This window comes from Cyprinodon tularosa, unplaced genomic scaffold (assembly GCF_016077235.1).
Source record: "Cyprinodon tularosa strain WSP-4 unplaced genomic scaffold, ASM1607723v1 ctg291, whole genome shotgun sequence".
In the NCBI taxonomy this organism is placed as follows: domain Eukaryota; kingdom Metazoa; phylum Chordata; class Actinopteri; order Cyprinodontiformes; family Cyprinodontidae; genus Cyprinodon; species Cyprinodon tularosa.
The window spans coordinates 591,942-618,935 of NW_024038998.1; the positions used below are offsets into that span (position 1 = coordinate 591,942).

General features: G+C 37.9%; 1 protein-coding gene across 3 annotated transcripts in view; it reads right to left on the reverse strand.

Annotated features, from left to right (window-relative positions):
• Positions 1–4,106: 4,106 nt before the first annotated feature.
• Positions 4,107–26,994, reverse strand: part of galnt1 (UDP-N-acetyl-alpha-D-galactosamine:polypeptide N-acetylgalactosaminyltransferase 1) — an 83,864-nt gene continuing 60,976 nt past the window's right edge. For all 3 annotated transcript variants that reach the window (XM_038291026.1, XM_038291028.1, XM_038291027.1), the window contains exons 5-14: positions 20,639–20,805; positions 20,072–20,199; positions 19,310–19,389; positions 18,818–18,988; positions 17,246–17,363; positions 16,848–17,028; positions 9,917–10,056; positions 9,726–9,824; positions 7,025–7,159; positions 4,107–6,880 (exon numbers count right to left, since the gene is read on the reverse strand). In XM_038291026.1, the coding sequence (XP_038146954.1) occupies positions 6,734–6,880; positions 7,025–7,159; positions 9,726–9,824; positions 9,917–10,056; positions 16,848–17,028; positions 17,246–17,363; positions 18,818–18,988; positions 19,310–19,389; positions 20,072–20,199; positions 20,639–20,805 (1,366 nt within the window). In that variant the 3' untranslated portion in view covers positions 4,107–6,733. The remainder of the gene's footprint in view (positions 6,881–7,024; positions 7,160–9,725; positions 9,825–9,916; positions 10,057–16,847; positions 17,029–17,245; positions 17,364–18,817; positions 18,989–19,309; positions 19,390–20,071; positions 20,200–20,638; positions 20,806–26,994) is intronic.

Consider the following 26,994-nt stretch of genomic DNA (forward strand, 5'->3'; position numbering starts at 1 on the left):
TCCAGTGTTGTTTTTTTCTCACACATATTTTTTCCATTTTTTCAAACGGTTAAAATTTGAATGTGACGCCATCTTCTTCCTGCTTCTTCTACAAACAAACCTCTTCCCTACTTAATCTGTTCCTTGTCAGAACTGACTGTAGCTGCACAGATTGGACGGTGTTGAAGAAAACCTTTTAAAGGTTTCTTTTTCTCCTAAAGTGAGAGGACAAAGAAAGTGTGAGGTTGTCATCACAGAGAAAAATGTAACTCTAAAGCATGTGAACAATCAAACTCTGGAGCTCAGCAGTTAGAAAACAAGCCAAAACTTGCCTGGTGTTTGTGAGAGCTGAGTCAGACTGTGTCATCTGCTCTGTTAACGCTTTACAGATTGTGGATCTGTCAGTGCAGCTTGAGACAGATGGACAGAATAAATATCAGATCTGTGAAATACTCCAACGGAGGCTGCTGCTGAAGTCAGGCAGTTTTCCAGAAAAAAACGCTGTGATTCACTCACTTCTGTCCGGACCTTGTAAAATGAATTAGATTGATTTTATGCATTTAAAGTGAATCAGAAAGATTCACTTTAAATTATGAAAATGAAGAAAACTAAGGACAGAGTCAGACGAGGCTTCTGAGAGATTTAAATCATTAGAGAGGAAATGGGACAGGAAACTCTACCATGTCTTTACCGCAACTGAAGCTCTGTGCATGTTGGGCAATGCTCTGCTTTCTAGATGCTTGTGATGGAAGTTTTTTTTTCGAAGTTAAAGCAGCAGCTTATCTTACATAAAATCATCTGAACCTGCAAAATGTTTGATTACAGCATTCTCCACAACTATTGGCTTGAAATACTTTTTCTTTTTATATTAATAAAAAAAAAGAATAATAATAAATATGATAAAGAGGTCAATTTTCTCTAGTTATTACTCTGCATCACGAGGCTCCCTAGCAACTAAATTAAATTATCTCTGCTGGAGCCAGTTTAGAAAATAAACAAGCTTGCTACCCCCTGTGGGACTTTAACAGATGTGGATGGGATGCGGAACCAAACTTTAATACTATTAGGTATGGATAGGGATCTGTGTTGATGTGGCTCATATCATCTAACACGGTTTCAGAGACTTAAAGAGGATCTCAACGAATTAACAACATTTTTAGGGGCTCTATGAACATGATTCACATAATGTTTGAAAGTATACACCATCAACAGAGAGAATGTGCACCGTGGAGGACAGGGTCTGACAGCACAATCTGTTTCGGCAGCTTGTTAACATCTAGGCCTTAGTGACCTAATATACTCAGACTTTCTAACACCAATTTATTGGTATTAAAGATATTTTGTAGAAAAGCAATGAAATACTCAACAAGTGTTCCCAAGCTGCAAAACAAATCAGGAGAGACTTAAAGCATCAGGAAGCAAATTAAAGACAGGATATATGAACTGTTTTCAAAGCACATTAATCTTAATAAATTCGCTGCTAAGCTCCAGTTAAGCTTCAATATTCTGTCTTTTTCTTGGAGTTCCCCTTCAAACCGCAGCTTGATTCAACTTTAATACATTTCTTCAGATCAAAGGTTTCACATCTTTCTGCTGAAGTCTGTGGGACGGCACCATGCAGCGGGAGAAAAGTCTTCCTGGTTCTTAGAGATCTCTTCCACAGCAGAGTCAGTTTCATTTGCAAATAGAGCCTGCTGCTTCCACCTCATGGCATCGAGCTACATCAGTAGAAACGTGCGTAATGAATGCATCCACCAGATGCTGTCTGAAAATAAAAGCGCGAGCATCAACACATTTTGCAAGCGTGCGCTAAAAGCTGTTGTATATTATATGTCTTCCTGATGGCTCTAGTTGGACCCAAGTCCTCACAGATGAATAATTCATCAAATTGAGATCAGGAGTTTGAATAATCCTCTCTGCATCAAACAGTTACTCAGTCTGCCGCCCATCTCTCTCTCTCTCCCCTTCACATTGGACCTTTATGTTTATTAATAGGCCAGAGAACAGTCCCACCAGACTTATCAGGTTTCAGCGCAGGCTCATCTCTCATGCAGTAGCTCATTTCTCACTGTGGCAAAGACGAGAGATTTAATCTTTTTAAAGTGGCAGAATGACTTAGAGCAGCGGCTGTGTTTCACACTGTGACCGTGGGATTCTCACGTCGTTATAAGTTCTACAGTTATAAGCTAACTAAAGGCTTTAAGAATATTGGATTCAAGTCTGATCAAATAAAAGCTGGTAAAATCTTCCTATTTTAGGAACACCACTGTACCGACAGAATGCTAAATAATGTAGGAAGTTATAAAACTTCAAAGTATTGCCTAAGGTTTATGCTGTCTGGACTTTTTACATTCTAACCACTTAACACAATATTTTTAATAAAATGTGCAAATTGGGTCGATTTCTGCAGGCCAGGTTTTCCTGGTTGAAAAAATAAATAGAATGTCCTAGATATTTTATGGTAGAGGCTTTTTCTATGTATTATTTTTTTTTGTCTTCACAATGTCTTCAGCAATTTAAGGGGTATAGCTCACTATTTATTTATTATACAAAATTTAACAAACACTGAAGCCCAAGCTTGCATTTTGTTGATTGAATATTTGTGCTCGTTTATTATTGATTTAAATGAAAAGCATCAAAATAGTTGTCAAAACATGAATATCTTTTTTGCACTTAAAACTTGTAAGCTTTTTTTTTTTTTTTTTTTTTTAAAAAGGCTTTCTATCTATATATCAATTATACATCTGCATCTTTTTATATGTGCATCTGCATCACCTGCTAAGCTAGCAAACCAAATTCCGGCCATTACTGGATTGTGGTCGAGGGCAACCCAGAAACATTTTGAGGGCTGCAAGTGGCTCAGAATCGTACAGCTCTTGCTCAAAGGTCTGAGACCCAGATTTAAGTTTCATAAGCAAGAGAAACAAAATAGATCTTTATCCACACAAAAAAAAATTTTTTTATAAGGCCATAAGTATCATGTATAAAGATCACATTGCAGCAACTGACAGATATTTATTTTAATCTAGTTCTCCTGCAACCCCCTATTGTTACCACCCTGGACAACTGCCTGTAGGGTCCATATCACAACCTGTTAGAGGCAGTTAGGAATACATTTGATCATTTTAAAGATACACTGTGTACTTTTATTCACTAGGGGCACTAGAACTATATCTCCCAGGTTTTGCATCCCTGAAAAAAGCAACTATAATTGTGGGGTTCACTTTCTGTAAACCATAGCCTGGTCACCATGGGTACAATCGCTGTTTTAGGGATAGGTCTTAGGTTTAGGACTAAGGTGTGAATTGAGTTTAGGGCTAGGTATGAACCTGTAATTGTTAGGCTTAGGGTAGGGGGTTATGGTTAGGCTGTAGAAAGGGATTGGAAATGGATGGAAGTCAATAGGCAGTTTTCCTCCTGCGGTCACGTCCAGGGAGGATAGATACAGTTCTGTAAATCTTACATTTCTGAAAAATCTCAGCAGATGTAATCAAAGATACATCAAGCTGCTTGGAGATGGTCTTATAGCCTTTATATTTTATATACCTTTATTGTCAATAGTTTTCTCTCTTATCTCCTGAAACAAGTATTTCCTTTGCTTCCTCTGGTCCATGTTGAGTGTGATAAACACCATGTCACCAAACAGCACAGTGACTTCCTGCAGCCCTATAATTAGACCCACTGACTGATTACAAGATTATAGACACCTGTTATGCTAATTAGTGAACACACTATGGTTTATTGTGTCCCTTTGGTCATATTTTAGAGAAGTACCATCATATTTGTCCAGGGCTGTTGCGTGGGTTTTTTTTTAATAATTCCATTAAAGCATGGTTGCAAAGCAATGTCTGACTTTCAAGTGTTCATTTTCATAGGTTATTTTTAGTCATTACTTTTGTCTGATTCAATTTTTATTTCCGCGACCATTGAGGGTTTTTAAGTTAATAAATAACAGGTGACCATGTATGTATGTATATTTTTTTACCTGAGCTGAAGAGTTTGGCATCGCTGAGAGAACAGATGGGATCCTAATCACTAGCCAGACTGAAATGGTGTGAAACTGACGTGAAGCTGGTTGGGAACACTAAGTATGAGTTGTGTTAAGAAAAATCAACACTCTCCTCAAGTTGTTCTGTAAACCTTTTCACCTTTATTTTCTACATTTGGATCAGCTCAATGTGGAAGCCTGGACATGTCAGTTCCTTTAACCTTGCCCTCTCCCGGCCCCCAGCATGGGAACAAATGATACTCCCCGGTCTCACCATCAAAAGCATCTTCACCGTCACAGTTAGGTGCTCAGATAGGAAAGTCTGCATCACGTGTAAACCTTCCCCCACTAAAGGAAGCTGAAACGTTTTGAACTTTTACAAAATGACTCAAGCTCTGACTTACAGCAGCAGGAGTGACAAAAAAATTAAAAACAATAAAACACAAAATTGATTTGAAATGATAATGACACGTTTCTGTTGTTCAAAATATGAACTCAGAAGTTCTGTAGGTAAACTTGCAACAAATGAAGTGATTATGAGTTAAGATATATAGTCTGCTCTCTCCAGCCTCCCATACTTATTCTCTTAGTTTATTTATCCTAAAACACCAAATAAATGCTGCTTATGTGTCCCAACAGCAGTTGTACTGCTGCGTGTAGGCTGATATGAAAGGGATATGCTGAGCATTAATCTGCAGTATGGGCTTGTTGCTCTCCAAAATACAATTAAAAACAAATATTAAAATCAAGTTTTACCTAGAATGCATGGAGGTGAAAAACTGGGATACGTTCTGAACATGCTCACAAGCATCCACAAACTCCACTGCAGAAAAGAGGCCCTTGGAGTGTATTTCCTTAAAGAGGTCGATATGGGATAACATTTGCATCTCAGCATATTAGATATTTAACGAGGAAGTAAATTCATTTCAGTAACTTAAAACACATTCTAAACATTTAGCAATTAAGACCTGTTATTTTGATTCTTTTGGAACAGGTAATGAAACTAAAATGCAGTTCCCAGAAAGTTAGAAAGTTGCATTAGACTGATAAAGATGTTTTTTATAAACATCTTTTTTCAGCTTGGTTTTGAAGGCTGCTGACTGGTTTGGTTTCCAGCAGAGAATCAATGACAGCTTCCATGTGGAGGAAGTCACAAAATATCAAAACGGAAAAACAAGCTGGATGATTAGGATTCTCTATCCAAGCATATGGGAAGCTTACTGGAAGGAAAAAAAAAAATTCATTTGAAATAAAGTGCTATCAGCAGCCTTGAGAGTAATGAAAGAAAACCTATTTGATACTAAAGGAGAATCAAAAGTACACTCAATTAACAGTCACCACCTACTGATGTATCTGGAAGTTAAGCTGCATTTTTTATTCATGTTAAGATACCCCAGAAGTGTCTTACCAGGGATTAAAGAGAGGAATGACTGATGTTCAGCGATCCAGTCCTCATTTGAAACAAATGATTTTCATTTCATATGCAAATCATCGTCCCTAAGTTTGCAGGATGATAGGAGAAGCACAAGCAAAACAAAAACAGTAGTTTACCTCCAGGCCTTGTGGCACTGATGCAATCTTCTGTGTTCAAAGATCTGGCTGCTGAGTGTATATAGAAACGCTTTTCAACAACCTGCAATTCGTATGGGAAAAAAATCGGATTTTTTCTGAGAAACTGCTTTTTTTTTAGCTTCAAGCACTAAATTAATAATTAATTTAATTAAGAATTTTAGCTTTTTGATGGTTCATATTTTTGTCTGACATTTTTATTTACTGAGATGCTCATGTGTGGACGGCCTTCTGCAGAGAGAGTGTAGCTCTGTAGTGTTTTATGGGACAGCTTTTCATAGTTAAACACTACAGTAGGCAGTATCAGTTTAATATCCAAGAAGCCTGTTGATGTGCTTGAGAGTGCATTTGCTGTATGATGAAAAGGAGAAACTAAAGGTTACTGAAACAGTAGAAACAGACAAGGCATGTAAAAACTGGACATAGAAATCTGAAGATATCACAAACATATTTCTCTATCTCTACATTTCTGCTGTTGGCAGACGTCGGTTTGAGCTTCCTCTTTTTGTCTATATTACGTGCCCTCCTTTAGATTACAGTCTGTAAGACGAGATACCGAGAAGTAACACCAGAGGGGGACATACACTGTTACAAGACTGCAAAGGAGGGGCTCTGACACGTCCACACACGCAGGCACACACCAGACGTGATCTCTCACACACGCAGTCAGACATGCATCCTTCTTCATAAGAGTCCATGATCAATACAAGTTATAAAATTAAATAAAAAAAAAAGGAAAACAACAAAAACAAATATTCAGGCCCCTTCAAAAAGCATACATTCATCTCGGGTCAAACACACAGATAAGTGCACGCACACAGATCGGAGGCAGTCAGTAAACGTTAAGTGATGAGCTGAGGGGAAGCTGTGTGCAGAACCTCGACTCCACTCGCCGGAGACAGCAACATCTAGAATCTCTTCTTAAAAAAAAAAAAAAAGCAAATGTAAAACGACAGATATGATCTCTTAGAGAGTCTCTACAGTCCTCTCTATTCACTCTGAGGAAGCTTGAAGAGTCTCCTTCCTCTGATCTCTGGCAGAGGTAGTACCGTCCCATCCCTCCTCCTGAATCCCCCACCAGAGAAGTCTCGGTCCTTGTGCCCACATTGAATAAAACATGCCCGCTCTTCTGACTGCTTGCTCTGGGCCGCTCTGTGTGTTTGGGGGCGTGTACGTTTGGGGGGGTGCGCTGTATGGTCAGAAGACCTCGGGTAGTGTGACGTTGCGCAGCAGCCACTGTTGGGAACGGGAGTGTGTGCAGTCTCTGACGCTGGGCACCTGGCTGTCCTCCTCGCTGGCCTTGTCCAGGCACTGGTTACTGTTGACGTGGACCAGAGTCAGCTTCTGCACACACAGAGAGGCGAGGGCACATGTGAGGGCTGCTAACACCAGCTATATGATCAATGTTTACATCCTCAACATTAGCAGCATAGATCTAGATACCAAGGCTGCACAGCATCACAACTCCAGGTTTTCTCTCCAACTCACCACAGGATCATATTCCCACAGCTGGTTGCCTTTAAGGTGATGGCACTTGAGCATCATGACGGGCCCGTTCAGCTTGGAAACATCTAAACACAAATCATCAGTCCGGATTTCTTTGTTGGCTGTGTAGGAGAAGACCTGTAGGTCACACACACAAAAACAGGAAGGAGATTATCAAAGCTGATATCCAGGTTCAGAACCATCTGTCTAATAAGCTGTATTTAAGCCTTAAAGAGGAACGCAGTTTTTTTTAACATTGGGCCCTTGATTTTAAGTTATTACATCATGTTCTACTCCCCCATATGAGTTTTGTGTCATTTGGAGCCGTTCTGAAGGTATTCTGTTAGGTTATATCCAGGTAACGTCTTCCTATGGGCAACGAGTTGAAGGCACAAACTAAACTAAAGTAAACGAAACGGCGTGTGTATGACCTCATCCAAGTGCGCCGGCTACCTTTCATTCATCCTGTCGGCTGAACTGCTGCTAGTTTTACTCCCATGCCTGGAAGATGTCTAGTGCTACTACCACAGATGATCCTGCTCTCGAAATGGAATTGAACGGTTCAGATTAGCTAGCCGAATGAATAGAAGGGGTAGTGCGTAGCCGCCTGTGGCCCGGGCTGCCTGCTATGACTCTAGTACGCATGCGCGGATGACGTCAAACACACGCCGCTTTGTTTTTAAAACATATAAATATAACAAATATTACCGCGGATGTCTGGGAGACAGTGATTCACCTACATGTTATGAATGCTGGCGTACCATAAAGAATAAATTATGAACAGTTTAGTTTGTGCCTTCAACTCATTGCCCATAGGAAGACGTTACTTGGATATTACAAAATGGAATATCTTCAGAACAGCTCCAAATGACAGAAAACTCATATAGGTGAGTAGAACATGATGTAATATCATAAAATCAAGTAAAAAAAACGGCGTTCCCCTATAATGTTCCTCTTCATAAAGGTTTGGGACGTCCTGCAGCAGCTTCTGTGCAAGGATTATACAGAAGTCATTCACAGTGATGTTACGAGGTAAACAACAACATCCCAGATATCAGAGGCGTCATTTCAGGCTGTGGAACAACACTTTGAAAACAAAACAGCTGCTTGATATTTAGGTTAAATAAAATGCTTTCTTGTTTATTATTATTTTCTTTATAAATGCCCTAACCTACCACACCGTTTTATAAGATGGTTTTGCCATTGATGCAGCTTATTAGACTTTTTTAAAGCTGATTCAGCGAAGCACAGAAAGCTCTCTATGCTGCAGGTAAAGGCAAGGAAATAATGAGCCTGAATCCTCCTTCCGCTCGAGATCAGACTGTGGCTCCATCACTTATATAGAATATTGGTTATCACCAGAGGAACAAGCCTTAAGCCAGAGGTAGAGCCAACTTCAGATTGTTTTCAGCTACAGCCCACCCTCTATGCAGACTGTCATCAGTGTGTTATTAGTGCTCTTATAGTGCTCAGAAACTCTGTGGTTTTTGTCACTTCAATCCACGCATCAGAATTAAATATAGTAAATATTAAATGTATTTTTTTTTTTTTATTTGAGTCAGTAAGTATTTACCAAATATTTGATTCAAATTCAAGAGCCAGGGACAATGATAGCTGTTTTAAAGTTTTTCTTTTATGTGTGCCTCGGTTAACTGCCTCTTAAGTAAAAAAAAAAACATAATCAACTTCTGTAGTTTGGGTTCAGGTAAAATATTAATGAATGTTTGAAAATGATTTAATGGATTCGGAGGGTATGAGTTTTAAACGTATTTAGAGTTGTTCTAATCTCTTTCTGCTTTGCTGATATTTATATTGCTCTCTCCTAAGGGCTGAATCAAAGCAGTCCAGTGGAGAGGCAGAGAGAGGAGATTAAACTAAATGCATTTTTATTTTGAATCCTGCAAAAACAATCCTAAAATTAAGACGTTGCATTTGAATGACACTAAAGTACGTTTAAAACAGCAGGACATATCTTAACATTGCATTTTTTTTTCTTTACTGACTCATTTCTATTTATATTAGAATATATATTAAAATAGTAAATTAGAATATTTTCAGATGTTGAGATAAAATTAGAAATTTGTTCCTTTTGTGACCCAGTTCCCTCCACCTACTGAGGAATATAGATATTATGTTTATCTGTAGATTTTATAGCAGAGAAAAATATGTTTTCAGTCAGACAGCGTTGTTAGATAAATACAGAATTGTGGTTATTTCAATTGCACAGAATAAATAATTTTTTAAATAAATGTTTGTTTTGTTTTTTACTTTATTTTTATATTATCATTTCTCATATAATCAATATCTTTATGTGGTGGACAGGTGTTCTTGCATAACTGTCAGTTTCATGTCTTGGGATATTTGCAGGTGTGTCATTTTCTTTTTACTTTCAGACGACTGACAGAACAGCGAGCAGAGCTTGGACTGATTAGCCTGCTCTTTTCTTTTCTCATTATCATCTGAGTCCTTTACAAAACGTTCAGCAAATGTACATATTTAGTCCTGATAAAATACAAAGCAGGTTGTTTTTGTAAAAAGGCTGAACCAGAAAAGGCTAAAGCATTTGGAAACTCTTAGAATCAATAAAAAAACAAAAACAAAACTATCATGCAAACTGCTAAAAAATGAGCAAAGTTTAAACTTTTCATCATTTACATATGTATCTCAGGAACCCTTTTTGTTGCAGCAGGAACTGCCTTCATACCTGGTTGCCTCCCATGCCGTGGCAGTTGAAAATGCCAACCTTCTCGTTTTCCTTGCGAGCCATGTTGTCCAAGCACTGGTTGGTCTCTACGTTACGGATCTGAGGCAAACACACACAGATCAAAGTAAGGATCGCTCACTAACGCAGCATAGACAGTCAGTGTGTGTGAAGGTGTGCGTGCTGATGGTTACCTCTCCCAGGGAGTAATAGTGCCTGGGGATCTGGGAGTCAGGGTAGACATTCTCCAAATACCAGCTGAAGGGTTTACACTGGAGCTTATGTCTTAAAGAAATGCGAGATGAGATGTCACCGTAGTCCACTTTGGTCACACCTGGAAACACAAACACAGACACAGCATTAATGGGGACAAAACGCCTCAGCTCAACCATCATTGCCTGACCACTAGAGGACACTTAGTAATGTTCATAAATACGATGCTACCCTAAAACATATGGTAATCTAAGCGAATCAGGTAATATCAAATATTTGTATTTTCTTTTATTTTAACCAAGCACTGGTTACTTGATCACATTTAATCATATTTAACTACAAACCTTAACATATTAGATTTTATTTGGTAGAAAGGAAAAAAAAAAAAAAAGAAAATTACTGCAAATTTTGTATTCTTTCTTCAGCTTTCTTAAAATGCATTCCAGCCAGGTGGGCTAGTTAGAGGAACCATGCAGACCAATGAACAAACCATGGTTATGGAGAGATTACAGTGGGGTAAGGATATGAAGCAATATCCCAAATACTGTAAGTTTGTGTTTTTAGTAAGAATAAATGTGAACTATTTGCAAGGCTTTGTATTTTAGCTTGTAGTAGGTATTCAGCAGAACGGTTTCTGCTCTAATAGAATGTAAGCAAAATGTTTAGAAACCTTAGCATGTTTTATTTTAATGTTTTGCTCAGTGTTTTTTTTTATTGAACTCTTTAAAGCAACAACATTCTGATGCCTGTTTTTTTTTTTTTTTTACTTTTCTGCTTTCCATGACTTCATGTGTACTTAGGACAACGACAGGAGTCCTGGAGCACAGACAGAGGCTGACAGAACTACCAGTGAGGTGAAACCATGAGATCAGTTTATTTTCTGTAAACTGTCATGTTTCACGACAGCTTGGATTAGTCTGACAGACCTGCCATGTCGGTGCAAGAAAATACAAGCAGTAAATGTATAAATAATATAAAATGTATAAAAAAATATATACATTTAGACAGGTTTATGCGCATAGAGTAAAAGTTGAAGATGCAATAGTGAACATAACGTTTTCTTTCTAACAAATATCTTTTGCCTAAATAATTATAGAGAAAAGTTTTTTTTTTTTTTTTCCAAATTGGCTGAACTCTAATCTTTTTACCAACATCTGCTTTTCCAATAAGGCGAAACCAAGCAGTACAGATCTCAGGTTATAATGAAAATGATAAGAAAATGTCAAGATGACCTGGCAAGATTCCTATTCCATGTAATAAATTTGCTTGGTTCCTCTTAATGTCAGCATCACTTCAACTCTCCAACAGCATAATGACGCAGTCAGGCTGCTTCCTGCTCATTCTGAAACAACTGGACCGGTCTCACCTCTCAGAACCCCCATCTATCCCTCAGGACACCATGCCTATCCTAGCATCAGTTCATCTCTTCCACACTCCTTCCTGCCTCGCTTGTTAAAATACTGATACATTAATAAGCAGTAATGAAATATTAAACGTTCAACAAGTCTTTCAGCAAAGACTATAAAGCTGTTTGCTGACCACAGGAACAGTTTCCTGTGGCTCCCTCCATGCCAACAGACATTGGACATTTAACCATAGCTAGTTTTGCTGACACTGGGCCAATCAGGAACAGGAAATGTTTTTGACACCATTTGCATGAGTTTGGTTAGTTTTTAACCAACTACATTATTTAATAAACACATCCCTAACAGTGTTTTTTCATAAAATAGGTTTTCCACAGATGCTAAAACCTGGACAGCTGCAACACTCCTGAACAGGTTTTCAAGTTTGGACCTATTGCAGTTATGCAAAAATGTCACTTTGTATTAACCAGAGATAAGATTTAGATAACGCATTAAAAAAAAAGAAATCGAAAAGGCCTCTGTCGTTAGGGTGAGAAAGCAGCATGATATAGCCCAATACAAAAAAAAAGATTTACCAGAATCATTTTATATATTATACTTCAGTATTGAATTCAGGTTTATTGGACTAAGAGAAAATCTGCAATATGCTTTAACACAAAACTTGACAGGTGCAAAAAATTGGGTACCCTCATCTTTTTTATTGATTTGAATATCCCTAACTACTTTTCACTGACTTACTGAAACACACAATTGGTTTGGTAACTTCATTAAGATTTGAACTTCATAGCCAGGTGTATCCAATCATGAGAAACTGTATTTAAGGTGGCCAGTTGCAAGTTCTCCTGTTTGAATCTCCTCTGAACATTCATCATGGGCACCACAGAACAACTCTCAAGTTATATGAAAATAAAAATTGTTCAACATAGTCGTTCAGGGGAAGGATACAAAGAGTTGTCTCAGAGATTTCAGTTTCCACAGTGAGGAACATAGTAAGGAAATTGAAGACCACAGGGAAAGTTCTTGTTAAGCCCAGAAGTGGCAGGCCAAGAAAATTATTAGAGAGGCAGAGAAGAAGAATGGTGAGAATGGTCAAGGACAACCCAAAGACCACATCCAAAGGGCTGAAGCATCTACTGTGCATTGTTCAACATCTCAGCGCATTTTGCACCAGGAGAAGCTGTATGGTATAGTGATACGCAGAAGCCTTTTCTGCAAGCACGCCACAAACAGAATCACTTGAGATTTGCAAAAGCACATTTGAACAAAACAGTTTCATTTTGGAATAAGGTCCCGTGGAATGACGAAACAAAAAAGGGCGTTATGCATGGCGCGAAAAAACAAGCTAAGAAAAACACTTGCTACGCACTATAAAATTTGGTGGAGGTTCCTTCATGCTTTGGGGCTACGTTGCCAATGCTGGCATTGGGAATCTTGTTAAAGTTGAGGGTCGTGTGGATTCCACTGAATATCAGCAGATTCTTGAGAATAATGTTCAAAAATCAGTAATGAAGTTGAAGATGTGCCAGGGATGGATATTTCAGCAAGACAATGATCCAAAACGCTGCTTCAAATTTACTCAGGCATTCATGCAGAGGAAAAATTCCAATGTTCTGGAATGGCCATCCCAATCCCCAGACCTGAATATCATTGAACATCTGTAGGATGATTTGAAGCAGGCTGGTCATGCTCGGCGGCCATCAAACTTAACTGAACTGGAATTGTTTTGCAAAGAAGAATATTTAAAAATTCCTTCATCCAGGATCCAGGAACTCATTAAAGGTACATGAAGCGACTAGAGGTGAACTGTAAAGTGCCTTGAGATTACATGTTTTGTGAATTGGTGCTATATAAATAAACTGAATTGAATTGCTGTGTTGGCAAAAGGAAGATCTAATAGATATTAATGCCTCTTTTTTGCTGAGGTGCCCATATTTTTGGACCTGTCAAATTTTGTTTTAATGCATACTGCACATTTTCTGTAAGTCAATAAACCTCAATTCAACACTGAAATATTACTGTGTCCATCAATTAGATATATCAAACTGAATTTGCAAAGCCCCAAATATTTAGAAATAAAAATTAGTAAGATTAATAGGGGTGCCCAAACTTTTTTATATGACTGTAAGAATGACTGGAATCATTCTGTGTACTGAGCACAACAGCCCATGAGCCGAATGCAGCATGTCAGAGTAATTCATCAAGTCACAGAGTAGAGGCAGAGTGTTTTTAAGGGCACAAAGTGGCTGAAACAAATAAATTGAAATTGAAATACCAGAACAATGTGCTCTTTGTAAATTAAATGATGAAATTAAAAGTTTCATTCATATAGCTGTAACTGATCCTGTTTAAAGCTTTGATGATGCCAAAATGGCCCCTGCACTAACAAGTGCAAAGGAAGTGACCTATTTGATGAATATCTTTTCATTTCACAACAACAGTTGCTTTTCAAGAGCAAATCGCAGGTTAGATTTTTTGACAACATGCAAACCAAGTGTTGTCTAATAAATCATATTTGAAAAGTTTATTTAGGATTGAAAGTGTTTTGACCAACATAACGATGTTAATTATCCAATAAAGAGCTCTCACAAGGGGTCAAACCATCAGCGCTGCTTCAGTTCTGTATAGAGAGCAGGTATTTATTAATTAGAGCGGATGAAGTTTGATCATTTATTTATTAAAACCATGGTCAAATAATGTGTTTGTGGGAGGTGTTAAATGGAGCTGATATGAGTTAAACTGAGATGCTACCAGTGTTCAAGTTATGGTAAAAATATTAGCGGAGCAGAGGCTCAGTAAACAGGAAATCCCATACAGTGGATGGCTGATTGGGAACTGTGACTGGTTTCAATATGAATGCTGGAGAAACTTTAAAGGGAAAACAAAGGGATATACTATTACTGCTGCACATCTCAGTGCGCACAGGAAGAAGGGGACATTGTCTCACCATCAGATGGTTTTTCTTACTGCTTACCAGCCAAAATTTTGCTCTGAGATCTGATTTCAATTTTTAAAAACATCACAGTGCAAAATGGCGTCATCTCATGACGTCTGTAGCAGGATGCTGCTGGACTGAACTATTGTTGTAAAATTGCCTCTAAAAACCAAGCTGTGACTTTACTATGACTGTCAGAAGATGTTATTGCTATTCTCTATATCGTTGCTGTTTCCCAATGATCTCATTCTCATTTTCAGTTTGACTAACATCACTGAATCAACAATACTAACAGATTTTATAAGGTGCGTAGCATTTTTGAAGTGTCCAAATTATAATAATTGAACTGTGATTTGGTGCCAACATTTTTCAAAGCCTGTCTTGGTAGAATGTTGTCACAATATTACCTGCTCCCATTATTCAACAGTTTAATAATAAAAGAAACCGTCAACCACTTCACTTTTCTTTTTATAACAAAAATAAGCTTTATTGAAAACTTTCAGTAACAGTCTGCCATAATAATTTCAAATGTGCTGCTGTTTGACGTCTACATTCTCCATCTGTGGATGCGGATCTCCTGGGAGTTAGAAGCAGCTAGAAAAAAAGTCTAATGCTGATTGTATTTAATAAACAAGATAAACGACCATTTTTTTGAATTTGTAAATAACTACATAGGCATGTTGTCATTTATTATAGAGAGATTGAACAGGAAATCCTTAATATATAATATTATGGGGAGGTCAACATTTTTGGTGTTTAAATCTGACAGATTACAAAGAAGTTATAGCAGATTGGTGATATAGTTGCGAGGCTTTAAAAAAGTATCTTAAAAGAATGACGACAGACAGACAACAGTATGGATTGAGGCAGAGACAGACAATCCTAGTACTACAAGTTAATAAAAAGAATATAAATACAGTGAATATTTTTCCAACCTTTTTTCATACCTCCCAGCTTAAAAATGCTCAAAGAAAAGACAGATTTTCACCAGACCACATAACACCTCTGTAAGATGGAAATGAATGAAAACACTGCGACAAGTTTAAACAACCAAGTCTGACCCTACCCACACCCATAGTCAGCTATACATGGGCTGGTTTAAAAATGGGAGCCAGTACACAGTGGCTCTAACCACCCTTACCACACAAACTTTACAAAACAATTGTTTTCAACCTCTTTCTTCCTTCGTTCTTCTACAGGCTGCACTAGTGCACCACCCTTGATGTGTGGCATATATATTACAACCCCTATTACAGCTTTATTGGCTTCAGGCTGTCTCATTTTTACTCTAGAGGTTTTTTTATGCAGATACCTTCTTCAACTTTGAGTTACACTACCCTCTTGAAACTGCTGAGATCGGTCAGAGCATGGTAACCCAGATAACTGTTAAAATGGCATGCAAAACTGAATCGGACCGTATCAGATACAACCAGTGATAACATGGTACCAGTTCATCAGTAGGGCTTGGCGCGGTTCAGTTGTAGCTCAGTTCTCTGATAACAAAGAGCGCATGAGCAAATCGTGTCATCTCCTCACAGTCAGCCTCCGTAATCATGAAATATCAGACATTCATAAAAATACTAGCTTCCCTACCGTGCCACACCATTTCCTGTGATCATTCTGGTTAACTGTCATGAACCTCAACATCAGTCGTTTCCTGTGTTCATAAGCCCTGATTTTCATATCCACTTTTCAAAAGCCGACTCTGTCAAGTAAATTCATCATAGGCTGCATTTTTCGCCTGACTCTCCGCAAACAACCAAATATGATAATTATAACCAAATATCTTTAATGTTACAGGCTCCGCCATGTTGGTTTGCTTGATTCCCTCTAGAGAGAAGTAATACCATAGCACAGTAGTAGTACCGTAGATCGTCACTAGGAGGCGAGGACCCTTGCTAGCATGGTGTGTAAACAGTTGTAAGGAACCAAGCTCGGCACGGTTAACTGATCCAAGCTCGGTTCGAACTCGGCATGAATCGGTTTTCAGAGGGTAGTGTAAATGGGGCTTTAGTTACTTGTAGTATATCTGTCCCAATGCTCTTCGTATACTGGGAAGAACAGGCTTTTATACACACTGCAAGCAACCGCTCCAGGGTGCTGATCCATTCTGCCAAGACCAGCAGTTGTAACCATGCTAGGGTCCGGTTCAAGGACCCTGAATTGGGTTCACACTAGCCTGATCCATTCCAGAAACCGGACTATGTTAAAGTTCAAAGCTTGAAAAAGGTCTGGCTTGACATCATGGTCTGTCTTTACAAAACTCACCTAAAGATATCACCTTATAAGCTGACTAGTATAAGGTAATATCTGACTAGGGTTACTGGGACCTGTTGAAAAACTGACAGAACACTATTTTCTGACTTTTTTTTACTTTTGTGTTGCCTCCACATTCTAAGCTTGTGTGTATTCCTGTTTGTGTGCTGAGGTAAATAGATCTTCTGTAGCATGAAATTACTTGCTGCCACACACCCTGCGCTGCTCGCCTACCACTGCAGTATCACACTGTCACCAGGTTAATGGATTGATCACACACTGCCACAGAGATTAACCTCCACACACCAGTACCTACATGCATATCTTAATGAAGACATAAGCACACATCGCCTGACTCACCAGGAGAGATTATGTAGAAGAAGTTCTTGAATTCATCCATCCAGACCTCTGCCAGGCGGCGGTTATTTTTGTTGATGATCTGTCCCGTTCCTCCGGGAAACGTGTAGGGCGTTGCCTTTCTGAACACGTGACCCACGTGGGAGCATGTGACGATCTCCAGGGTCCCTCCACACTGCCAGATCTGATGAGGAAGAAGTTTATAAAATGTTTTGAAAAGCATATCTTGAATGTGTTAATCTTGGTCTCTCTCAAAAGATAGCTGACTGCTGAGGTTTGTGAATCTGAAATCAGAGTGTAGTATTGCTGTGAGTGTCTGATTCTTAACCCTGGCTGACGGTGCTGAAACCTTGCCAGCGCACTTCAGAAAAGAGTCATGCTAGTTGGCTGCGTTCACTCACTCTGAATGAAATTTCCAGGTTTTCTCCTCCCCAGATGTCCATTCCTGCGTCATATGTGCCGATCTCCTGGAAATAATCCCTGTCTATGGAGAACAAGCCGCCTGCCATGGTAGGAGTCCTGGTGAGCAGAATAAATTTAAAAAGTGAGGCTGGTTTGTGTCACTTCATTCCCCGGCAGCCTGTTTTCTAAAGGTCACTCAATATCTACAGATCCCATCAGAGCTTTATATTTCAGCCCTTGTTCTTTACCATCTTCCTGTTATTTTCCATTTCTCTTCTTTCCTCTGCCAGGGCTCTATTGCTGTGATGGTCATGTCAATGTTTAATAGCCTCAGTCCTCCTTCCCTTCACATCCTGTAACACAATGGCTTCCTCCTTTTTAAAAGAGGCCTATTTTCTCTACTACCTGTTTTCTTCTTTCAGATAACGATTTTAAAGCACTCAAAAAGAAAACCCCCAAAACAATCGCATAGAAATAAACCCAGCTGGAATGGTGGCGTGCATCACAGCATTTATCCGATGAATAAAATCAAAGAAATTAAAGATGATGTAGAAGAAGCAACTCGATGAGAGTAAATAAATAACTGAAGATTCTCCATTAGCGGATAACACATCAAAGTTGTGTAAACAACAAAATTATCTCAGACCTTTTATGAGAGACGTGGCAGTAAAACAAACCAGAGTTGCTAAATTAAAGGGAAGCTCTGATCCTGAACGAATCTGCCTTTCCAAACAGAGTCTGTCGCATTCATAAGAGCAGCGTTTACAACCCTCTGATTATAAAAATAGTGATTTGCACAAATTCTGGCACCATAAAACACAACAGAAACCTCAAAAAAGGACAGTTAGAATAAATTAAAATAGATTTTTATTCCTTTTTGGAAAAGTTACAACATCTCAAACACTGATATTTCTCACATTAGGAGAACATCAGGAAATATTTTTGCATTTAATGTTGCTTTAAATTCATATATAAAAGGTCTGCAAAGCAAAATGGCAATAAACAATCAAAAATAAGGGCGCTGCAAGTTACATAAGATATATTATCTAAGTGACCTTGAAAAGTGGCGTCAAAGCAAGCTTAGAAACAAGAGCAGGAAGCACAGATGATAGACAGCGAGAAAGAAACTTCATTTTTGCTTCAAGGTCTCAAGCTCGAGAGGCAAAGCAACAAGAATAGTAATAATAAAAAAGAAACAGTAGCTCATAAACGACATTGAATTCAGCTAGAAAGGAAAGTTCACTGCGTTCAATCAGTTCTGCTGCCCCGAAAGCATCCTATGATTAAGCATGTCTAAATGATTTGTTATGTATGACTGCTCTACACAACTGTGAATGCCTATCAGCAAAATTAATGCAAACAGGATATGTGATTCTAAGCAGCTGACTGGAGTTGGTGTGGCACATTAAGTGTTGGGTTATATCGCTGCTATTTTATTTTGTCTCTAAGGGAAATTTTTTTCACATGACCTAACAGAGAGGTCAAACTCAGTTGCACAAGAGCAGAACAAACAGTCTAATAATCCTACTGAAATAAGTTAAAAAGCTGCTAAATGAATTGTGTTGCCAGACCTGACGGGTAGCGTGCGGTCTCCTTTGCGGCGGTCCATCTCCCTCTGAGGCACAGGGTACCAGCGGAAGTTCAGCTTCCAGTTGAAACCCCCATACGTCATGTCAGACCCTGCCATGTACTCAAATGTATCGTCACTGATAACGTCGATAATGGGGCACACAACTGTTCTCCTGGAGGAGTAATAAGAAATACTAGGTTAATCTACAAACCTGCAACATTCAAAGGTGAAATAAAGCAGCTGTGAAAAAGCTTAGGTTGCCAACTATCTGTAAGATGAGACACCTACTACCAGTAGAACAAAAGCCAACTAATGGGAATTCTAATTGCTAATCACATCTTAGTTTTCCGTTACCGTTTGTGAGCACATGACATGTAGTAAACGATGATTTAGAACTAAACACAAGGATGAGCCCCCTGCAGATTCAACAGCAGCAGTTTAGACACTAATACTTGGTAATAGTGTCCATGTCTCTCATGTAAATTGGTCTTACTTGTCTTGTTTGATGCGGGCCAGCAGAGGCTCTAGCCACCCTGTGGTGCATTCACAATGAGCATCCAGAAAGGTGATGACCTAAGAAGCCAACAAGGAAACATCAGACAAATCCAGCATAAGTCTGCAGCAGGTGCAGTGCAGGTTACAGGCTAATTCAAAATCACATATACATAACCTTGGCAAGATAAACACAATCATTTTATTTTTGCATCTTTATTTGTGTTAAAAACACAAAATTACATTTAATTAAAGAGTATTCTAAGTGAGACCACAACAAAATGGCACATGATTGTCAAATAAAGAGAAAACAATGAATGATTTTAAAGATTTGCTTCAAGAAATATCTTTAAAAGTTTTGTACTTTGGTATGCATTCCTGTTGAGGTAATATTTTTGCAGAACCACAGTTGGCTGCAATTACAGCTGATAGGGTTTTATTCATTAGTCTCTACCAGCTTTATGCATCTAACGATAAAGGTTTTTGCTTATTCTTCTTATCAAAATACCGCATGGTCAGTCAGACTGGATAGAGAGCGTCTGTGATGAGCATCTTTAAAGTCAAAGAACCTGTGAAGAACCTGGTTATATAAATTTTTCTAAATTTTATCTGTAAAAAATTTGAATATTACGCATTTTTTCCTTCAACTTTCCAGCAGCAATAAACATTGCTTTGTGTGGTCAATCAAGTAAATCCTAAAACAAAACACTGACAGCATATAGTTGTCGCATGACAAAACGTAGTCAGACATACAAAAACACACCTGGCCAGTAGAGATGGAAGCCCCTTTGAGGCGGGCACGAATGAGTCCAGACCGCTGCTCCATCCTCACCACTCTGACCGGCACTTCTAACTTTCTGACGTACTGCTCCAGCGGCCGTTTGAGAAAATCTGATACAAATAGAAAAGATTGCAAAAAGGAAACACACCTTTAACATTAAGATTAACAAACTTTTCTCCTTGTAGCAACAAAGGTCACTCAAAACTTTTACTAAACTAAAACTAGTTGGCAGGTCTGTCAGTATCGTTTCTACACCCCCTCTTGTTTTACAGCATCAGCTCTCATAAGATGCATTGTTACCTTGTGTTTGCAGCTGAGGGGAATAGAGGTTATAGCACAGCGTAATCCTAGTGGCTGGCATATTAAAGACCTAATCTCTCCCAAACAGGGATTACCAGCATTGCGCAGGGTAAGTTGGCACACAGCCCTTAAACATGTATATCTTGACTCACTACCCACAAGAGAACATGAACGACTAAAATTATACAGCAATAAAAAAAAAAGATAGGCTAAGCCCGAAAAAGGAATCCTCAGCAGTTTGCATATTACCTCTCTCACTGGCATCGTCCACCAGGACGATCTCCTCCAGCAGTGTGTGTGGAGAGCGATCAATAACTGAGTGAACGGTTCGCAGCAGTGTACTCCAAGCCTCATTGTGAAATACGATCACCACGCTGGTGCGAGGAAGATTATCAGGGTATAACTTGTTCTTGCACCTATGGAGAGCAAGTAAAAAAAACACAAAGGTTTTTATGTAACAAAACTGGCAGAATTATCTGATACTTTGAGCAGAGAAAAAAATATAACCAACTATCGAGCCTCTTTTTATTTGTAAAAAAATCTGCAATTAAATTGTTCTACAGCTAGAAGACGTGCACTGACTCTAAAATAAGCAAAATCAAATGAAGAAATCAGGCAGTTATGAAATCAATCAGGCAATCATGAGATCAGGACTCTGTTAAAATTATATTTCTATAAAAAAATGCTAGAGATGAATAATGAGGTAGAAGTAAAACAGATATTCCAAATAATGGAGAGTAATACGGGGCAGAAGTCTGCAGCATGACAGCTGATGAATGCTCCTAATTAGATCCTAAGTCAGTAATACCAGATAAGAGCACAAAGTTCTCCTTCGAGAGAAATAACACTGAAAATACTTACAAGAGAATAACAAATAGAACAAACTGAAGACAAAAATCAGGAAACAGTTATGGCCAGAGGGTTACAAATACAAATCACAGAGCTAATATCACCATAAAAGACACATTTGAAGTGATTTTTCTCCCTGGTGAAATGATTCACTACAAGGATGTTTAAAGTATCTTAAAAATGGGAAGCAGTTGAACACAGTTGAATATATTTGTGAAATTTTCTAAGCCAAACAGGTTTATATTTTTATAAAAAGGTTTAAACTTACACATAAACCCCCACATAAACTTAATTTAATGCCTCTTAGCAGGGTACATTTTAACAGCCCACTAAGCTACGGCATGCTTAAGACATAGTTCTGTTTTGATATTAGATTATCTTTGTAGACACAATTAGCATTTTGTTGGCTTGGTTTTAGTAAAAACATTGAACAAAAGCTCAACTAACCATTATTTGCTGAGCTATTAATTTGTTGACCTTTTCATTTCATTAACCAATTAATAATAGAATAGGGGTTTAAATGGCATATTATTCTAGAGCATTTGAAGCAGCTGACATAAAAATCCCATTTGGGGACTTCTAAATCAAGCATATTTACAAATAAGGGTTTTAATCTTAAATACAAAATGTACATTTTCTTTTTTTGGCCAAATGACAGCGTTAAAAGGGCTTATCTTTGACTAAATTTTCTGTTTTAAAGTCTATATGATCCTGTTAACAGTTATATAATTACTAAAATTGAATGTCAAACATGAAAATTAAAGAAATACCGAAGTATATTCAGAGAAAAATATAACATCTGTCATAATCGTGCCTGTACAAACAAACACTCCCAGAGAAGCTAAAACGTTTACAAATGGACATCAGCATCTGGGTCACAGTGTAAAGGATTCTTGATCTTGCCATGTTTGTAAACACGTACTGAGTTTGCAGAGAAAAGTAGAGATAATAATAAATAAAAGAAAATGTTACAACATAGTTTGTAAGATTACTGGATTACTTAACATTTATTATTAAAAGCCTTATAATAATGAAATATTCCTGCCCAGGAAGAGGGAATTGAAACCTTTTCATTTTTGAAGCTGCATTTAAAACTCTATTTAGGGTATTCGCTAAAGGGTATTGGAATCCAAAGAGTGATGAATCACACTGTTTGCTTTAGAGCTCTAAAAGTTCCCATAAAACAGCTGAGCGGGGGTTCTTTGGTTGGACATGCTTAGGTGTTTCCTAAAGAAAGGGAGGTCTAACATCCTGAAACACCTAGGACATTTTGTTTTAAATATAATAAAGAAAAAAAAACACATACACACATAGATTTACTGAAAAACAAAAACCTGATAGGGCTTTAACTCCAAGATTGTTTAGAGGAAAGAAAAAAAAAAGAAAAAATGTAAATAAATGTTTTTAATGAATGTAAACACGCCACAAGTACCAATAAATCAATTATATTCCTTGTTAACAGCCTGTTGTCTAATTTCACTTGTTTATAATAAACTAAGAGAAAACTATTCATCTTGTTAACACCCTTTATCTTCTGATATTTCTCTGCAGTGTATCACTACAGTCAACTATGATTATTTAGTCTTAGTAGCATAAAAATAGAGACCCACTAAATATAAATCATATTATGACTATTTTAATTATACTTTTGTTCAAGCAGATATCTGTATGTAAACAATTACAACACCAACCAAATTAAAGCAGGAAGGTGAATAAAATTTTTTTTTCACGTAACCATTACTATAATCACACTTGATGCCCTATCGCGGAATATTGAAAGAGTTGAAAGGTTCATTTTTAAATTTCATAGGAATGATATCAGGCAGTAAGATATAAGCATAAAAGGTCTATTTGATGTAATGAAGCTTAATGAAGATGGACAGAAAACAAACAACCTCTAGCTCAGGCACATTTTAGAGATATTAAGACCCATCAAGCAATATATATATTTTTTTTATTTAGGAAAAAAAAGAATCTAAAAAAGTCTGAATGTCGGCCCTAACCCCTATATAGGGGCACTATATAGTGGTTACACCATTTTAGATGAGTGTCCGAAGGTATAGTGGATGAAAAAGTAGTGGACTCGAAATTTCCCACAATGCACCTTAATAAGTAGTGATCATGCCTGGTCGAGCAGATATATCCCAGAATGCTTAGTGAGAGCTCGCACTGCAACATGGGATATGTTGTGACAGCGGGGACAGATAACACAGATGGCGCAAGCAGGGAGGTAGAATTATGTGACCAACGGGGAGCAAAAAGTAGTGTCACCTGTCCGAACGGCCAGTCAACTGAGCTCACATTAAAGTCCACTATATAGTCCCTAGTTTATATAGTGAATGAGGGATCTAGGGGTTAGGGGTGGACGTTTGGGCACAAACCATGTCAATTACCACCACATATCCAACATCCCTTAAAACATCAAGAAGTAGAGATTGAAATGAGCCCATTCACCAGCAGCTTCAACAAAACCTTGCTTCAAAAAGAATGTTTGATGATCTACATTTAAATCAGAAGCACAAATTGCAATATAGCAGATAAACAAGATCTTTCAGAGGATCGAGAATGGAGCTAAAAGCAGCCGAGGAACATAAACAAACTTGTGTGCTGAAAAATTACAATATCAGTTACAATAAATTCATTTTCTTCCTCCTCTTTTTTATCCAGCATTAGAAGGCTACCATCAGTCACTATGACCTTTAGCATCCGTGTCACCTTCTTGCATTCAATTTAGCAAGATTAAAACTTAAAATAGAATACCCATCTTATCCTTAATTTCCAAAAACATTTGAGATGTGTAAAGGTTTTTGTTTTGCTTCTTTACATTTTACACACTAATATTGTGATAATAAATTTGTGACAGATTGTCCAGATATAACTGAGACGGCCGCTGGGTAGTTCCTGTTCTCTGTCCAGAAACTCTGTTTGGGGAACTGCAGGTATAATCTAAATGTAAAACTATAAACCAAAGGAGGAATGATACCTGTTCCCTGATATTCACTCCTCTATATGTTAGTCTGTCAAATCTCAGCAAGCAGCTCATTCATCTGCAGAACTGATACCACCCCAGTGCCTTCCATCCGCTGATAAATTCAGCTCTTTCAACAGCCAAATGGAATATGATCTCCCTTCCTCCATCTTCATAACTCTCCCTCCTCCTAGTGATCATCCTGGGAGCTGAAGTGCTTCCTCTGCCTCTGCTGTTGATTATGACAGAGGGAATGTAACAGCAACAGAGAGGAGGTCAAAAGTATACTTATTCTGCAGCTGCCTCAGGAACACACTAAATAAGACAGACATTCTCAGTCTCTGCTGTGCATGAGTGTGTGTGTGCACTAATACTGTCCAAAGAAGGGGGGCTGAGGAGTATAGTGGATGATTCATAGCAAAACATAGAATCGTTAAGATCTTTTATGAGACATGTTTTTTTGCTTGTATGTTTCTTTCACACTTGATACTCACTCATTTATTAGTTTTATTTAGTGTAAATTGGCCCTGAGGCAATTTTTCATGTTGATGATTGAAACAACAAGTACTTGTTGGGCGTGCTGCACATCCAGCTGAAAAGGCGGGATGACAAACATTTGGCTGCAGAAAAGCAGGCAATGAGTTAAGGGTTGTTTTTTCCAGCCAGAGGATTGTGGGAATATTTGGGGTGGGTGTGCGAACTGGTTTCAATTAGCCAGGATTACTCTTGCAACATTAAACACAGAAAAATACCATATATTATTGAGTGAGTTCTCAAGAACAGTTAAATAAGAGACTCTGCTAGAAAAGTTTTCTGATAGGTGTGGTCACAGACTGATTGCAACAACACCCTGAAAAATGCTAGTTTTACATGTATGTGCTACATAGCTGACACATAGAAAGCTTTTCACTCTAATGGTTTTTATCCCAGCTAAACAAGCTGAGTAACAAACATTCACACATAATAAGCAAAAATATATGCATACTTATACACAGCTAGGTGCACATTCCTTCTTATGATATTGACTCCGTCTTATCTTCTAATTGGAAAAGTAGATAGATGAAGCGAAAGCAGAGTGGAAACACACCTGGTAATCAACTCTCCCTGCAAGACTAAAACCCATTTCATGGATCAATGTCCTCTGACTTTCCTGTCAAGTCTGGTATGCACATGCCTCTGCCTGACAGTCATATGTCTCCCTCTCCTGTGCTGCATAGCCCCATTCCCGACCTATGTATCCTCCAATGCACAATCGAAACAAGGTCAAAAGGAAAAGGAGAGTCGAGTTGTATCCGATGGCCAGAACCAACCATGACATTTCTTTCATGATCCTGTCTGAACACATGCTGTGTTAAATCTTCCATTCTTAAAGGCAGAATGACTTACAGCAAAACAGAACTACACCAAACTCTGAATTTGAAAATATAGTTTTCATTACACTATAGCCTCCATTGAATAGAATTTGCATTAGGCAATACATGTTGTGTTGTTTAATAAGGGATTGCCTATAAAGCCATGCTGCTTTTGCAGAGGAAGGCACAACCCTTTAAAGACATTGAGAAACCTGTTCATGCACTTCAATATTTACAAGCAGCAAAGCACATGTCTAAACTTCCCTCTTTTGGTATTTCATTTGGTTTTACAAGTTTCTATTTTTGCATACTCTATTTTTTTCTTCTACCCGTTTAGCAGTTAGTCCAAAAAGTGTAACAGCTTAAATCTGACTGTTCTAATAAAGCATTATTCCTTTGTAAAAAGGTTCCAATATGAGAGAAAAGGTCAGACAAAATGTCGACTGAATTCAGGAAAGAAAAGACACCAAATTTAAAATACAGAATCATTGGGAATCTTTCAGTTTTTGTATGAGAGCTGAATTATCAGATCACTTGAGAGCTGATTAATCAAAAACACTTGGACAGTTTTTATGTGACAACATAAAAACTGTCCCTGTGTTTTTGTTTAATTTTTACAGCGGTGTTCACAGTTAAAGTGAGACCGTATCAGCTGCTGCAGCTTCCTGTCCACTGAGCAGATAACATCAAACAGACAGGTTCGGCCCAAAACCAAACCGCTCCACATGCACAGATCCTCAGCAGATTCCCTGCAGACCTTCCAGCAGCGTCTGCCAAGTCAGAAGGCCGCTTAGAATTAAATAATAAACCCACTCATGCTTTTGATGTCTTTGTAAGAATATAATGCAATTTTAACTTTAGATTTTAATTGGTTGGTATTCTGCAGAATTAAAGACTGCTTCATGACGATCACATGAAACACATCATACTGCTTTATTGTTTTTCTTTTTAGAGCTTCAGAAACCTAATAAATTAGCTCCAATAAATTAGGGTAAATTCACTGTTCTCTTTGTTTTCCATCATCATGATGAGTCTCCTCCTTATCTGAACTTTACAAATTAAAGAGAATCTTAAAAATATGCTTCCTTATTGAACTTAAAGCATGTATCATTCACCCTTGGTGGATTCCAATACAAGTTGCATATTATTATATAATTTCCAAATAGAGAATAATCCATAATCATGCTTTAATGATCCTAATCATAAAATTAATTGAGGGCAGACATCTTCCTCTTCCTCTGTTTTATCCATAAATTGTTTATATTTTTGAAACAAGAGAAATAATAAAAATCTTCTTATTTCCATGCTCAAATTCATAAAAAAAAGTTACCATTTCATTTTTTATAAAACTATAAACCTTTGGATTTGTATTTTTTATCTTTTTTTCATCCACTCTACTCTAAGCCACAAACACGATTAAAGAAAGAACAACACCA